The 16,622-nt window shown below is 39.2% G+C and overlaps 1 protein-coding gene across 2 annotated transcripts in view; it reads left to right on the forward strand.

The window, feature by feature from the left end:
* The window catches only part of DCDC2 (doublecortin domain containing 2), a 73,009-nt gene that overhangs the window by 20,823 nt on the left and 35,564 nt on the right, over positions 1–16,622 (forward strand). For both annotated transcript variants that reach the window (XM_075417072.1, XM_009941269.2), the window contains 5 exons: positions 3,095–3,171; positions 3,290–3,421; positions 6,997–7,143; positions 7,904–7,958; positions 10,368–10,569. In XM_075417072.1, coding sequence (XP_075273187.1) covers positions 3,095–3,171; positions 3,290–3,421; positions 6,997–7,143; positions 7,904–7,958; positions 10,368–10,569 — 613 coding nt within the window. The remainder of the gene's footprint in view (positions 1–3,094; positions 3,172–3,289; positions 3,422–6,996; positions 7,144–7,903; positions 7,959–10,367; positions 10,570–16,622) is intronic.

Genomic DNA, 16,622 nt, shown 5'->3' on the forward strand with positions numbered 1-16,622 from the left:
GGTTTAGGCCATGTTTGGGTATGAAAGACAAATATTAAGTCTCTGCCCAGGCTGGTCCCATCTTACAGTCACCAGCAGTCTGCTTGTTTAAGAACAGGGCTGACTTAATTCGATTGCAGAAGGCTGCCAGAAATATTGATGACTCTTTGAGAGAGTAACCCGAAAGACAGACTTGCAAGATGATACCACAGTATCTATTATTGGCAGAAATACAAACCTTCAAATAATAAATGAGCCCTTAACATCTGTCCGGTTGCTGGTTTTCTCGGGGGCCTGGTGATTGGGCTGCGTACAATAACATGCTGGCCTTCTGAGAAGCCTACGTCAAAATTAATGGTTTCATCAGCTGGCAGGAACAACTAAATAATTGGGCACACCTGAGACTACCCTAAAGGGCTTCTTTATGCTTAGCAAATCCTTTCTGACTAGTTCCAGTAAAGCGCGTATCGTTGAAAGCTGGGTGTTGCAAACTGGATCAGAGAATGTTTGGAGTGTGTGAGAGCTTGAGCATAGGCATCAACAACACAACTGAGTATCAGGAGTGGATAAGGAATCAACTTTTAGAAAAAGCTGTGTCAGGCTTTACTTGTTCTGTATTGAATACTTTACAGGAGATTAGCCTGGCAACCTAGCAGCTATGCAGAAAGGTGTAGGGGCAGCCTAAATTAGGTCAATTCCATTTTGGATGCAACCTGTGTTTAGAGCCTTAATCTTAGGTCCTGATGCTATGGAAGTAAATCAGTATTGCCTTAGCCTTCGGTAGCGTACTATTTAGAAAGTTACTTTATTTTTTTCTGTATTCTGAAGCTCTCTGTTAGATTGCTTACATTGGGCAAATAACCCTAATTGCTGATAGCAGCAATAGAAATATTTTCAGATGTTGCAGTTTAAGGTGTATTTTCTTTTTCTTCCTAGAGACTCAATAAATTTTCATCTGAAATTATGATGATGTGAATAACCAGTTATGCTCTGAAAAATGTGCTTTAAGTGTTTCTGCAAGAATAGCTGAGCTCCTAAATTATTTGGCAGTCTCAAAAATGTCTTTGCCTCCACTAATGAGCTGTATGATAACAATCTCTTACTCTCTTTCCAAGCCTGTAGTATTAGGTGTGAATCTTCCACCTGATTGAGAGCACACTGGAATTAACAGCAAGTCTGTGAATTGCAATTACCTTAGGCATTAAAGGGTAGCTTGTGTACAGGCTAGTACAAAATTTCTCATTGTATGAGGTCAAGACAAACATATGTCTATGAAATAGATCTTAAGGAGTAAATACACTGTCTAGTAAATTGCTTGTGTAACAAGAAGGTCCCCAGCTGTTCCAGGAGCCTGTTTCCCAGCCTGGCCCACAAACACTGCTGGCACAATGCAGCAGTGACATCTTTCTTGCCGTCTCTCTTCTTATAGACGTCTCTGGCCAAAATATCCCTTTGCACTGAGCTTCAGATCATCCTGTCCCTACTGCTGCTGATTGCTTCTGTTTAGTCATTGTGCTGTGCGAAGGGTAACTCTGCCTTCCTCTGACAGTGAAGACTTTCATGTCCTCTGAGTCTCTCAGGAAATGAAAGACTGGGACGGCTACACTACTCACCCTCAGGGCCTTTAAGAAAGGTGAGAAGCTGAAGTGAGATGAAGCCTGAATAGATATGCTTCTTTTTTAGCAGAAATTGAGAACAGATTTTGTTCAACAGATTTACATGTTTCTGTCTTTCCCTTGAAGTGATTGTACACCAAGGAATGCCAGTTTTTTTTGTGTTTTGTTGGTTACTTTTCCCCTAAGAGAGCTATTTTAGCTCCAGAATTTATGTGCTTTGTGCAGAATTCACTGTGTGAGGTTCTTTGGGTTATGTAGGAAGTCAGTTTTGGTTATCTTAATAATAATTTTTAGCTAGTTTGAAATATCTAGCAGGTTGAGTGCCTCTCTTGTTTTTTTCATTGTATACACAAGAAAGATCTGGAAAGCAGTCCTGTCAGGACTAAATGAATTTGTGTGAAAATCCATGCAGAGACTTCAGGCACCAGAACCCAGACCATTTTCCATAAATTAAACGACAAGTATTGGTGAAGTTAGCACAAAGCATGATAAAGCTGCAACACATCACATCATTAGGTGGCTTTGTACAGTGACTGGAACTTTGTATGTCTGTTTGAAAACATAGGTCAGCACGGCTGTTTAAGATTTTACAGTGTTTTTCAGAAATGTAGCCAACTTGTTAGTACATATAATGTGACTTTTGAATGTTTGTTTGGGTTTGACACCTTATTTTGATTTGCTAATCATGGACAATTAAAAAAAAATCTTCCTAACGATTTTGGAGTTTGATTTTACCCCCCCCCCCCCCCCCTTGTTCTTTAAATTTGAAATTGTGTTTATGAATGCAATAGGGAATCCTAGCTAGGCAGTACTGCGTAACTTTCTGCTCAGTGTAATGGCACTAAATGTTGAGCCACCTGACTGATCTCAATACAGTGTCTGTTCAAAAGATTACAGGGCATAATGCTGGGAATTAAGTAGCCTATGTTTTATTCGGAGAACTAAAAATAGGCAGTTCACCTCACTTGTTAGTCATTGCCTTAAAATGATGATAGTATTCAGCAACCTTTATAAATCATGGATGGATTTTAATGTAAAGACCTGTACAAGAGCAAAAGTACTCATTCAGCAGAGAGACCTAGAGATGGCATTTATTGTTAGAGAGAGAAGATGATTTAATTGCCTGGGCCGTGGTTATGAGCAGTAAGGACTAAGAAAGCAAGAAGAACATTTGGGAGCGTTGCTTGGCGTCTCTAGGAACAATGGCTCAGAAGTCACCAAAGATGTCTGTACAATTCTGACCTCTCAGTGGAAGACAGAAGTTGTGCCACGCTGCGCTTTGGTGTACTATGTTGTGGTTGTTATTCAACACGTATATGAACCTGCAGCAGTAGTTATGTACGCTCTGTAGCAGGTGAAGCTGGAATGGAATAAAATGCATGATTTAAAAACAGGAACTTCTCTCTGCAGATACACTGTCCACCTTTCTGGTGGCAGTCAGGGTAAACTCTTTCCCAGTGTGAAGACAAAGTAATTTCTAAGTCTTTTCATCTTTGCAGGTCAAGCCAGTTACTCACAGTAGAATCACTGTGTCAGCACGGTTTCGAAAACCAGTCCAGGAGCCCTACACTATTTTGTAAGTAGAATTTTCAATTAGTGAACTGCCAGTTCAGGGAGGGTGGGGTGATGTCTTAACTTCAAATGAATTTTGCTTAAAATGCTCCTCCAAATTATTTTATTTTGATTTATTTCAGCCTGATTGCTAACGGAGACTTCATAAGCCCTGTAGTGCGCCTCCTCATTCCCAGGAAAACGCTGAATCACTGGGATCATATTCTAGAAATGGTTACAGGAAAAGTTACCCTCAGAAGTGGAGCTGTTCACAGGTATCAGGAAGCTGAATATTTGCAATATACATTTGATATGCATAGATATGTTTTTGAAACTCCATAGCTAGATATAATGGATCATTCCTGCTTCAGGGGAAATTCCACTATAAGAAAATTAAAATACATCAAAAAGCCACAAAGTGGAAATACGTTGACTCCAAGTAACCTTCAGGTTTCTTTCCAACTGCTATTTAAAAAAAAGAAAAACCTCAGTGTTTCAACTGTTATTTCTTGATTAAATATTTAGTTAGCATCCATATAATAATACAATAATAATGCAATATATTCAGTATTAATATGAAGTTACACGTCAGAATAAAATAAATGAGCATGGTAAAGTTGGTGAAAGTGTTAGGAATGTGCAATAACATATGCAGTCCGTGTTCCTTTTAATATTGATAGTTCTTTAATTTCATTGGGGCAAACAATTCAAGGAAAGTATTACAGATTCTTTGGTTTTTGAAGACCTGTGCTATGACTAAGATGTGCTTGACTAAGATGTGCTTTACACTTGGCCAGCTCAGCCTCCTAAGAACAGCCAAGGCCAGAGTTGTAGATGGGGGTTTGCAAGTTCCGGTATCTCAGCTGGTCTGAGATGTTGTGGTATCCCAGGAATAGGATGTGACCTCTTTGATAAGTAAGTTTCAGTCCCTTAAGGCTTTTACAATGTTAAATAAGCTCTGTAAAATAGGATTTGGTAGTTGTTGCAGGATTTAGAGCATGATGATGTATGTGGTTTCCATGAGAAACATCGCAGTGTAAGCAGCATGCCAAGGTGTGCACTGGCAAATTGCTGACATTCCAGTGTTGCCCCATGCAGAGGACATTCCAGAAATCCGTTCCACAGATGGGAAAGGGCCTTCTGTGGAAAATCGTTCTTCACAGCTTACAGAATGTCTGAGGCTAAGCTTGCAAAATCTTTCTCAAATCAGTGAAGATAGAACAGTCTTTCAGTTCTTCTGATTGCTTTCCCAGAACTGATACAGATGACAAAAGATGAAGGTAATGCTAGCTGTTGACTATTAGCTCTCATCTAATTTTTCCTTCTTCCTTTCTTTGCTCCTAGTATCTCACTACTTAGCATTTTCACTTGTGGCGAAGTAAACATACACACGTGTACTAGCATTCTGGATCTGCTTCTCAGCTGGTGTAGCAGGGAAGTGAGCAAAGTAACAGCTGTTTACAACATACGAATTCTTTCTGCTCTCAAGTCCTTTAGTAATTTAAAAACCTTTCACGTTTTATTCTCATTACTTGGCGTCACTCCTTGATGAAACTGAATGATGTACATGAAAGCATAAATCATTCTGTACATAGCTAGGATTGCTTTTGAGAAGTTCCCTCTAGTGCTCAGTTTTAATCTTTAAAAAATAAGATAATGTACATGGCATTTTGAATTATTTAATGTTTTCCTTTTTCTGGTTTTTTATTAACCCAGTTTTCATTTTCTTTTCCATAAAATGCTAGGAAGACATATTAAATACATTGGTAAAGTGATCATTGTTCTTTAATAAGTTACACATTAATTGCTGGGATTTACTGTAACTGTGTTAGCATTAGGGGAGGTCCTGTAAGACCACTGATGCTGGGAAGATATAATTTCTCATTAAAGAAGGATAAGTGGAATTACGAGAACCTGCATTATGTATACAGCAGTTTTTCTTTTGTGTGTTATTAAAAGACATGCAAAGCTGCCAAGTCTTACGCAGTTTCACATGTGGCTTTTAAAAAAAAAAGAAAATTATTGATCATTCCCATCAGAATAGTCATGTAAGTAAGAAATATGAGAGAGGGGACAATGAGAAAGTAGCTTTTCTTCTTGCCAGTTTGTGCATGGGGAAGGGGGTACAGCAGCCTGATGGGCAAGTACATGGTGCCTGGGCAACTGGGATTTAGGGGATATTGATCCTGCAGGTCGTGTCTTTGCTGCCTGCTTTGTCAGCTTGTGTGCTTGCCTTGTTTTGGCTTTTTGGTTTAAGCCATTCAGGAGGGGAAATGGGAGTCCACTGACATCCCACAGGACAGGCCCTAGATCATCACCCAGTGACCAGAAGTGACTACCAGGACATCTTTGTTACATACTATAAGCCAGAGAGAACCCAGCTGGTCTTTGAACAGTTGTGGCCAAGTGGGTGGGTAGAAGGCTTTAGAAGTAAGTGTCACAAAATTTGTGTGATGCTTGTTAAGTCAATATTCATTTATCTGTTTGAAGTTCTATTTTTTTTAAAATGCATTTTTCATTTCACTTTCATCTTAAGTGACTGATTATGTTTGATTCAGTTGCTATAATTATTATTTTCAGGGTGAAAAATACAACTGGACACTGCCAAATATTTGTCCATACCATTTTCGGGAGTTCTATTAGGCAAAAAACTTTTGAGAATTAAATATAATATTAAACCATGAGAAAAGTGAAAGATCAGAAGCAAAACCCCACAGTCCTGTTTGTACGTACCCCTATATAACTGCAGCACCATACAAATATATATATAGTTCTTAAACTGTGATACACTGGCTTGCTTTTTTTTTTCCCTCCTGAGTTCCCCAAAGCAAAATGTAATCTAGCAAAACACAGTGAGATTAATTCAGAAATAGGCTTCTTGCTGATTTTAAGATTTTTTGTTTTATTTTCATTGTTTGTGTGTAATTCCTGTGTTTAAGACTTAAATGCAAACCTGTTGATGTTGACTCTTTAATTAAATATAAATATGGTTGAATTTTGGAATACGCTTCATAGGAAAGAGCTTATTTATTATTGAATGTTTCTTCCTTCCTCATTGTTTTGACCATGCTTAAATAAAAACACAAACTCAACAATGAAGTAATTGGGATAGCATAGGAATAATGTGTTGACCACCGCCCCCCTCCTACCCCTCCCTAGTCCCTAAGGCATTTCTTCCTTCTTGGTAAATAGTACAAACAGAAATTACTGTGATAAAAATATGCCTGGTGTAATAGACATATTAATTATTGGTATTGTAGGTGCCTAAGACACATTATAACAAGAATTTGTGTATTATTTCCTGCTACTTCCAGCCTTACCCCACCAGGTACAGCCATGTTCCAGCCTTCTGAGCTATGCAATAGAAGTGCAATATTATCAGCTTGGTTTGTGTCAGGTGGACAGGTCCTGAGATTTCAGCTGTGGGGCCATGAACGCCCTGTTCTTCCCGGATTGCTGCATAGCACCCAGAGCACAGCAGGGTGGTAGAGCTTGGTACAAGAGGGGTCAGGAACTCACGAAATAGATTCCTTCCAAGGCATCAGGGGAAAGGCATCAAAGACCTTCTAAGTAGAAAGTAATTTATTTCATTTTAGAAATTATGAGAGTATTTGATCTGTCATAACACTTCATTAGTTTTACATAAAATGTGATTTCAGTCATCATTTTGCTCTGTCTTTCCTTGTCTTTTGTTTTTTATGTAGCGACTGATTATTGTATGATATCCACTGTACTTTATTGGGTTTCATATCATGATTTAGTGAATTTAGATTAACGTAGATTCCAATGCTCTTAATACACCTAAATGAATGTTAAGGTTTATTATATTAAGCATTTTCATATTTTTTAGACTTTACACTTTAGATGGAAAACTTGTTCAGAATGGGTCAGACTTGGAGAACGGGCAAATTTATGTTGCAGTGGGTAGAGAAAAGTTTAAGAAGCTGCCGTATGGTGATCTGCTGTTTAGCAAATCTACAATAAGAAGACCACAGGGGTAAGTTCTACAGGTGTGTGATACACTTCTCATGTGCTTGTGTGTGTCAATTTGTTCACAAAGTACCACCAGTAAAGTACGAAATCGTTCCAAGGCATGGATGGAGGGGTTAGTATGACTGCAAAACTTCACTGACAAATTCTGAGGAAGTTTTGATAACAGAAACAAAAGAAAAAGTGGAAATTCAGAAACCTATTTCACTTCATAAACGTGCCGTTGATCATATATCACAAAATTAATGTCAGAGAAGGGATTATATTTGGCTTAATTTTTTTTTTTCTGCAATATAAATGGATACAGCTGAATGAGATTAGATGAAGCTACACCAGTCCAGATCTACTCTTGCTTGGTAAAGTTTTGTGGAATATATACTCCCTTAATGTTTTCTGTTTGGGTCTGTTTTTTGTAGGCTAGAATTATCGCAGAAGAGTCCGAAATTGGCCTCTGTCAGGAGAAACTTGGGCTTTTAGTATCTTCGAAAAACATGAAAATTAGGAACCATGTCATTTAAATAAGTGGAAAGAAATGAAAATTTGTCCCACAAATTGATGTAATTTAGAGAATTTGTTCCATACTTGCATATAAACTGAAGTGTAATTTTTTGAACAGAAATGAGTGATTCTTAGGGAAAATGTGCGATGAATAAAACAATTAACTCTGCTGCCATAGCTGACTTGGTGGTGTCTGACTTGGTTATAGATACATAGTGTCTATGATAGTGACATTGTGCACAATTCTAAGATATGGCTTCCTTCTGCAGTTCCAAAGCCTCTGTACTACCTCCGATTGTGGGATCTCGAAAGTCTAAAGGCAGTGTAAGTATCAAGTGCCAGAATAAAGTTTGTTTTTAATTTTACTTAATTCTGGCAGATGGAAAGTCCCTGTCCTTTGGGTTTTAATTAAATCTGAAGAAAAGAAATCCACAGCCACCTGGTGGTATGCTTATTAAAGCTTGATGAATCTGTAGCTATTTGCAGTCTCAATTAGACAAAAGAAATCTGAGAAAATATTATTACAGTAATGGCTGCTTTATTTTTTATAAAACCTGCCATAGCAAAGATGAACTGCTGCCTTGAGGTCAGCTATCGTTGTTTATTTGTTAGATTATTTATTCAAATTATACACCTAAAGAAAAAACACAGAACCTTTTACAAAACATCTTGCAGGAACAGTGTTTCTGCATGCTGAGTCTGAATAAGGGCTTAAAACAGTTTACAGTCTGGTGTATTTTGCCTTAGCTAACCATTACATACAGAGCTTGAGCCTCCACTGCTTTGTATCCTGTATAACTGTTTATATGTGTACAAAATGAGTCCACTGTGGATTTATAATAGTGCCAAATCAGAATATAAGTATCTGTTTGCCCCAGTTCTGTACAAGTGCAGTTTACTGTACAGGACAGTATAGAGCCAGACTCGCAGTCTGTCACTATAATTGTGGCAGTTGATCATGTCCAAGTGCCTGTTCCAATTCTGTTGAAATTCAGTGGAAGATAAAACCTCAGTAAAGAACATACTTTCAAGTAGTGTTTGTTTTTGAAATGTGAGCTTTGCTATTCTAGCATTTGTAAAAATAACTCATTAACAGTTTTAACTTCTTGCCTCTTCTACTATTACTTAACAGCCTATACAGAAAATTATTTGTTATTCACTTTTATTCCATTGGGACTGTGGCATACACTCATAACAAGTGTCAAAACTTAAGGAGGCAGGAATATGTATTACTGCTCTTAGATATCTATTGTAACACTTGAACTAGTATAAATTATGCAATTGTTTGCCTCAATTGGATAGCTACACTTTTTTACTATTATTGCTCGGGAGTAACAGTCTCCAGTTTGAATTAGCAGAGACTGAAATATTGCTGTGCCCTCATTCCTCTGTATAGAGAAAGGATAAGTGGTAGATTTGATGGTATTGGTAGATATACAGTAGATTAAATGGTAAATTCTAGATGGCATGTAAATAAGATATTTTAAACAGAATGGGTTTCTACTGATTATGTGAAAACTAGAAGAATCACATAAAAATACAATAATACATTTTTTTGAAGAGATGCAGGATTTGGTTCAGGACCTATTTTTCTGAAATATTTTAACTTTAGATTGTATTATCTTTTAACTTTAGCAGTGAGGTGAATTGTCGATGTCCATTGCAGAAAGAAAGGTCTTTCTGGTGGGCAAGTTCTAAAATGGCATGAATTGTTCATGCAGCTACACTAAGTGAAACAATGAAGCAGAATATGTTCATCTTCTGTGATTTAGGGAAGTTTGATAAGGTGAACAATTCCAGATACTGATAAGGTTTTCTGCCTTATCTGCTTGATTGTTTTGTTGTTATATTGAGTGTTTTGGCGGAACTGGATTAGGAAGGAACCACATGCTCTGTCAGACTGGCAAAAGTAGGAGGCTGACGGCCTCTAATGAGAGCATTTAGTTGGTAAAGTCTTTACACAGCCTAGCATGATACAAACAGCACCCTAAAGGGCTGCTGTGTACAGTTCAGTTTTTTATGATGTTGATTATGAACAGATTTAGACTGAAGAAAAACATGTATAAATAATAAGATCTCTGGCTAGTACACCCAGGATCATGCATACATCAAAGCTGTAAAAATAAGGACCAGGTTTCTGGTTCTGTTTCTAGATACATCACAGAGAAAGTAGGGGAACTGGCTGATGTCCTTGGAGGTGATTCAGAGGTGATGGTAAAACCAATTCTTAGCATACACTTGGCAGTCACTGTTACTGCCACATGAAGACTGTCATCCTCTTCCAGCTGCTTTTGACGCTTAGCAGATTAATGCCCACGTCTCATTTACGCAGGCAATGAATTATTCACAAGTTATATATGTTATATCTTGTGACTTTCCACACATATGCATAGATGAGATATAGCTGTATATCATCTGCATGCATGTACAGATTCACCTAGCCATTCTTTTAATCAAATGAGGCATTATTTCCTTAAAATAATTGTGTTATTTACCTCTGGGAGTTGTTGAGGAGCGTTTAATCAGTTTGACCATATAGGAAGCTGATGAGATAGTTAAAGTTTTCCGGATAGTTTAAGATATCGCTTAACTGCACTGATTGTAAATTAATATGCTTCTTGTCACCTGATAAAAATCCTCAGTATTAAAAAGTTGAAATAATATTGAAATTAAAAAAAAATACCACCCACTTTGTCACTTTCATCAGTGCTAATTGCCTGCACATCTTTTCAGGGAAATAATCGGCAATCTAAATCCACCATTGGATCCAGTGACCCGGGAGAAAACAGCTCCTCACCTCAGCCTCCCAAAGGGAAGGACAAAAAAAGCCAGCATCCAGAGGATTCTGTGTCCAGGCGACACTTTTCTAACAACTCTACAAAAGTAAAACAGACAGTAAGAGTAACAGCTTCCACAGGAGTCCTTCGAGATAACGGTCAGTACTGAGATAAACACTGTTGTAGCGTAGTGTCTTCTGATCTTCACTTAAAACAGTGAAACAGTGGAATGCTTATATAGTTCTTGAATTGTCCATTTGCTCTGGCTAACTGAATTTACAAAAGTTCTTTTTGTTTAGGAAATGTACGTATGCATTACTGCTAAATTCCTGGATTCATTTACATAACACGGGAGACTGTATATGACATTTACTACACCTTGGAAGTTGAACTAATGTGGTCCTATCTTCACGCTTTTGATGAAAACATAACACAAAACATATTTTGACCATTTTCCCACTGGTTTGCCCTCCAAAAAAAGTGAAGATAAGGAGCTGGTCTGTGCAAATGACACCTCGCTCTCCCTGAAGATCCCTCGTTAGCTGCCTAGTTCTGTGTAACAAAATGACCAGACCCTGGGGAATAACACAAACCTGAACTCCGGTTAGCTGATAGCTGCGGAGACTAAGCATACAACAGAGCTGCTGGAGGAGGTTTCAGAGTTTCTCCCCCACAGTGCTGTGACAGCAATTTAGAAATTTAGTCATAAACATCCTCTTTGAGAAACTATTTTTCTTATTTTATGGTGTGATATTCCCCCTCCCTCATTTTTTTTTTAGTGGCTAGAAGACTGTCCCCTCACTGCAGATACTGCTGACAGACTAGGATGGCTATTTTTCCTCATTAGTGATAGTTCCAAATGTTATTAATATAGGCCAGTTAATATCTGTCAGGAGAAATGATTTATACTTTTCATAGCATTTTATATTTCTTCTTATTGCTGTTTAAGTGTTAATAATTTAGTGTGCAATAACAAATCATAATCTAAAGCTTCCATATATGTCATCCAACAGCACAGTTTTGTACCTCTGTCTAGAATCGTGAGAGACGTAAATTTACTTTGACTCAGGAGCACGTTTGTAAATTTGAGTTTTAAAAATCAATGACATATAATCTTTTGCAATATCATTGTCTTTTCAAGAGTAAGCTTGTTGAACTTCAGGTTTATTTTAGTCTTGATTCACATAGAATTCTGTGCTTTTGCTGGTAAGTGGACATAATTTTAGCCAACTCTTTTCTGGTCAAGTTTTTTGTTACTGTAGAATGACTATTATATTATAGTGAAAGTGGCTGGAAACATTTGTCCTTTATAACTCATGAAATGACTGAATGTATTCTTCTTGAAATCACTATGGTGTATCCCCACTTTTTACAGATCGGGTGGCGCATGCTAAAAACATAGGAGGGAGAGACGATCAGAGCTGACCTCTCAGAGGGGGCCTTGCCTGGTTAGCTTACTATTTTTAAAGGCTCAGAATCCTTGTGTAAGATGCAAAGAATGCAGAGAAAGGCTATGCTGGATCCCTTCAACCGCTGACATGTTTTCTTTTTTTTTTTTTTTATGGAAACAGATGCATGGACATTTGTTAGGAAATGCTGATACAGAATTCTTTACCTAGAACTCGAAATCCACATGTTCTGATCTAGTCTCCAGTTCAGAGTACTGAACTGCTCTGTACATCTACTTACGACTAGACAGATCCCAGTCAGACCTCTTACATTTAGAACAGCCAAGCCACACATAACTTTTTCTGATAGGTATAGTGCCATTATGATGATTTTCTATATTGCTATTTTTTCTGGCCTGAGGATTTTTATAAATAAAGTTTCCACAGGTGTTTTCTGGAAGCAAATGGAGCCCTCTTGCCAAGGTGAGAGAAATTCGTTCTTTGCCTTTGTCGGCCTTGCATTAGATTATCAGAGGTTTCTGACTGCTTTCTGTCATTTCCCAGCAGAGGGAAGAGTCCTAGAAGCAGCAATAGTTTCTGTGTCCTTTCAGCAGGCAGTGACAAAGAGACGAATCTTACTTTGGTAGATAGCAGACAAATACAGGGAGATATTTGCCTCTCCATATTTAGTGCTATTGCTGCTCCACCTGCTGACAGGAATGGTTGGAAATCCACTAAGTGTATTGAAGAAGTGATTGCTTGCTCTCACTTCAGCTTTTCCATGCTTTGTGAGCCTTGCGTAACTAGGAGAAGCCATTCCAGGTAGTCAGTTCTCTGGTTTGAGCTAAAGTGTATGTTGGGAGCAGCTCTCTGTTCTTTCTGTGCTCCTCTATTTATCCTCCATGTGTGAAGACCTGCTAGCAGAAGTGGGAATGAGCAGTTGGATGTATGTGCTGTTCTGCAAGCCTAGACAGACCTAACTGGTCATGCAAGCAGTCGCTGAGAGAGATGATGTCTCCAGATTGAATTCAGATGACAGCATGGGATGAGAAATCCGGAGCCACGGATTTCTATTGGGGTGCAATCCCTGCTCTCAGTGGATCTCTGTTGATAAGGAGATGTAAACTAAGCAAGTGAGAGCTGTTTTCTTTTGCCAAGCACAAAAAGCAAACCATCTCATGATCCTGTGAGTGTTTAGGCCAACCACAGTGACAAATGCAGACTTGTGAACATCTACAGACTTACCTTTCCCCAGTTAAATTCCCCAATATTTGTTCAGCCAGATCAAGTGGAAAGTATTCCAGGAAGCAGTTGCCTTAAGCTTCTCATGACAGGGCTACTACTCAAAGTAATTTTCAGCCCTCCTTGTATTTTAACAAGAGCTGCATCCTTATTATTACGTTATTCTAGTTCTGCTTAAATGTATTTATTTGTCACATGGTCCAAACTAAATTTATTTATGTTGTATTCATTTATTTTTTTTTTTTCTTCCCTTTCTGGCTCTATTTTTCTTTCTGGTATTTTGCAATAAGTATGACAAAATTTTTTCTGTTATGAAGAGCAGAAGTAGGATGTCCCATTTCCTGCATTTTGCTTCACAAGCTCTCGGTAATACTAGCTAATATTCACCATTTCATGTGAGAAACAATGTGCAGTTGTTCTGAGTTTGTTAGCTCTTAGTGAAACACTTTTTTGCTGTGAGTTTTTTTTTTAAAGAAGTGGTTTATTATATTTTGGAAAACATGGGAAGGGTGCATGGAGCACTGGAGAGAGATCCCACTTGTCCCTTTTCTTTCCCTTTAGTCATTTTGGCTGAAAATTTATAAGGGCGTGTTCCAGGTCCCTTAAAATCCACAGAGTTTTTTTTGGTTTGTTTTGGATTTTTTCCACTCTCCAGAAGAGGTACAGCTGTGCTTGCTGCAATAGTTTTTGTTGTAGCAGCCAAGCAATGTATCTGAGCCACCTTCTGAAATAGGTGTGTCTCATCACAGGAGAGGGTGATTCAGCCTCTGTGACCAGTTGATTTGCTGCGTTGTCTGAGGTCTAACAGACTGGTAGAGGTACCCTACCTTTTGACAAGAGCTGATGCTGTTGGCGAAACATCTGAGGTTGCTTTTGACCCATGGAGGCAAGTGGTGTGTGTCACCATTTAAAGAGAAACGGAAATGTCCTGCTGGAAGTGGACAGTGTTTAAGGTGTAGTGTCAGAGAGGAGGCCGAGCCAGGACTAAGAAAGTGCTAATAGCAGTTGCTGCTGCTAGTGCAGGAAGCAGGCAAGGTATTCATATCAAACGATACGTTTTTTCATAATCACCCTGTTAACCCAGTCAAACTGAAGACTTTACGCTGAGTGCAGTTTCTTTTTGTTTTGCTCTGAAGTATGGTGAATTAGGTAACTTAGCCATATAGTGGCAGAATCTAAACATTCATAATGTTTAACCCGGTGATAACTGTATACAAGAACTTTTTAATGTGCTATATTTTTGTGCCACTTTCACAACAATAGGAAACTATTTCATACTGAAATAATTAATATGCCAGCAAGAACTTTGTGTATTTCAGTATTAACACTTAGCACTAAAATGCACCATAAGATTTTTAGTGGTACCTAACACCACTGAATTACTTTGAAATTGAGCGTACCAATGTACTTGTTCTACACATTTCCCCAGGATGCAAAAATGCCCTTCAGAGAGATAGAAAATGTCTCGATTTATAGCTGCAATTGTTTAAATTTACCCTTATCTTTGAGAATCTCTGGAGACAGCATTTGTTTTCTAAAATATTTTTTTAAAATTACTAGTGTGGTGGTAGTTTTGCAGCTGGAACTATTCTTGAGCAATATACTGGTGGTAGCTCACGTGTTACTCATATAATAGCTTTTCTAGGTTTTATGCATGCAGATAGATTCTTCCCCCCCATTAAATCCTAGGAATGTAAAAGACGAGTTGACACACCTTGCCGTGTTTGGTGACCAAAGTCTATCACTGTATGTTCCTCTTTTCATTGCTCTTTCCAATGTAAATGAACAGCAGGCTTCTCCCTGGACAGTCAAAAGCACTAGGAAATAAACATTTCCACGTGGGATGTGAAGGATTCTTAAGTTGCTCTTGCACTTTTTTGCCCATATTTGTCTGCCTGTGAGAGACTGTGGCATTTGCAGGCAACATGTGGGGAAAGGGACAACTCTTGAAAAATCAGAACAAAGGTCTTTTCACTCAGGTCTGGCCCTGTGTGGGAGCTCCACTGTAGTCCGAACATACATCGTGTGTAGTGCATTAGTTCAAAGATAATATGCTATACTGACCCCAAAGGGTCATCTTCTATACAGCTGATGTCTCCCAAGTGTTTTTTCTGGTCACGCCTCAGCATGGAGTGACCTGGAGCACAGGCCAAGCAGGCTGTAGGACCTGTGAGCTGTTAGCGTGGAGTGCTGCAGCTACAGTGTCCTCCTGCCCAGCCGGCTCTCCATGTCAAAGACTGCCCTTGACAGAAACAAGCTGGATCATAAAAATACAGGGTTGCAGGAGTCGGCATTGCACCGTATTTCTGTCCTTTATTATTTCAAGGAACTGAGCTGCTGCATGATTTGTGATGATGTCAAACTTACTGCCAAAGGCATATTATTTTGTGACTTGATAGCCTGTTTTGCTATCAGGTTTGTTTCTTTTTCTCATTAACTGAATATTTTTCACCTGTGGGACCATCTATTGAGTTAAATATAGCACAGGATCTTGATTAAGTATTTCCACCAAATTATCTATCTGAGGTGGGAGGTGGAAGTTCTTAGCTGGTTGGTGTACATTTTAGAACAGAGGTAGGTGGCTGAGTAGTCCCCCTTGAAAAGCTTTCCCTAGAGAGCCTCATCAGTCAAATCAGCTTTATGAGCCCACAGACTACAACTCTGCAAGTGGGGGATGTGAGAAACAAGTAGACGCGTTGAAGTAATGTTCTGGTTTGGCTGCAGCCGGCAACAAAAGTGCCACGCGGCCGCCCCTCCCCCTGCCAGGGTGCGGAGGAGAATGGAAAGAAACAGGCAGAAACTGGTGAGTCGGGATAAGGGCAGTTTAACAGAACAGCAAACAGAGGGAACAGTAACAACGATGATACAGATAAGGAGAAAACACAACACAAACCGCACGACCCAGAGGGCCGCCCTCCACGACCGCCGCCGCGAGCTCCCGAGCCACGAGAGAGTTCCCGCTGCCCAGCTCCCCCCCACTGGAACCCAGCCTGACGGCACATGGTATGGAATACCCGGCTCTGTTTGGCCAGGTTGGGGTGGGGTCAGCCTGCCCGGCTGTGCCCCTTCCTGGATTCTGGTGAAAATTAACCCTGTCCTGGCCAAACCCAAGACAAGTAAGCAAAGCCTGAAACATTCTCCTCTCATCAGCCTTGGTATTGTTTTTATGGTGCATCGTAGGAGAGCCACCTGGCTCAGTTTTGACCTGTGCAGCCCTTTCTGTACCAGAAGAAAAACTCACAGGCGGGGAAGTTCCATTACCATGTTTCCTTGCTAACCAAAGAAACAAACCAGTTTGCCTCTTTCTAGCAGACCAGGTTGTGGCTGGCTTCTCTGCCTGGTTCTTTTGACATACTAAGGTGACTTTTAACATACAAATGAAGCAGGAAAGAAAAACATGTTAGAAATATGCAAACACTGAAAATGTTTTCATACCCAGATGACCTAACATGTGTCTCTCCTACAGCTTGTTTGTGGCTTAGTAGGCTGCCTGGGTTTAACTTGCCTGCCTCTTGTTCCTATGGAGTACTTCTGAAGGTACTTGCCTTCATCTTGAAATAACAGAAGTGTGAGGGTCATCA

The sequence above is a fragment of the Opisthocomus hoazin genome, chromosome 3, assembly GCF_030867145.1.
Source record: "Opisthocomus hoazin isolate bOpiHoa1 chromosome 3, bOpiHoa1.hap1, whole genome shotgun sequence".
NCBI classification, from domain to species: domain Eukaryota; kingdom Metazoa; phylum Chordata; class Aves; order Opisthocomiformes; family Opisthocomidae; genus Opisthocomus; species Opisthocomus hoazin.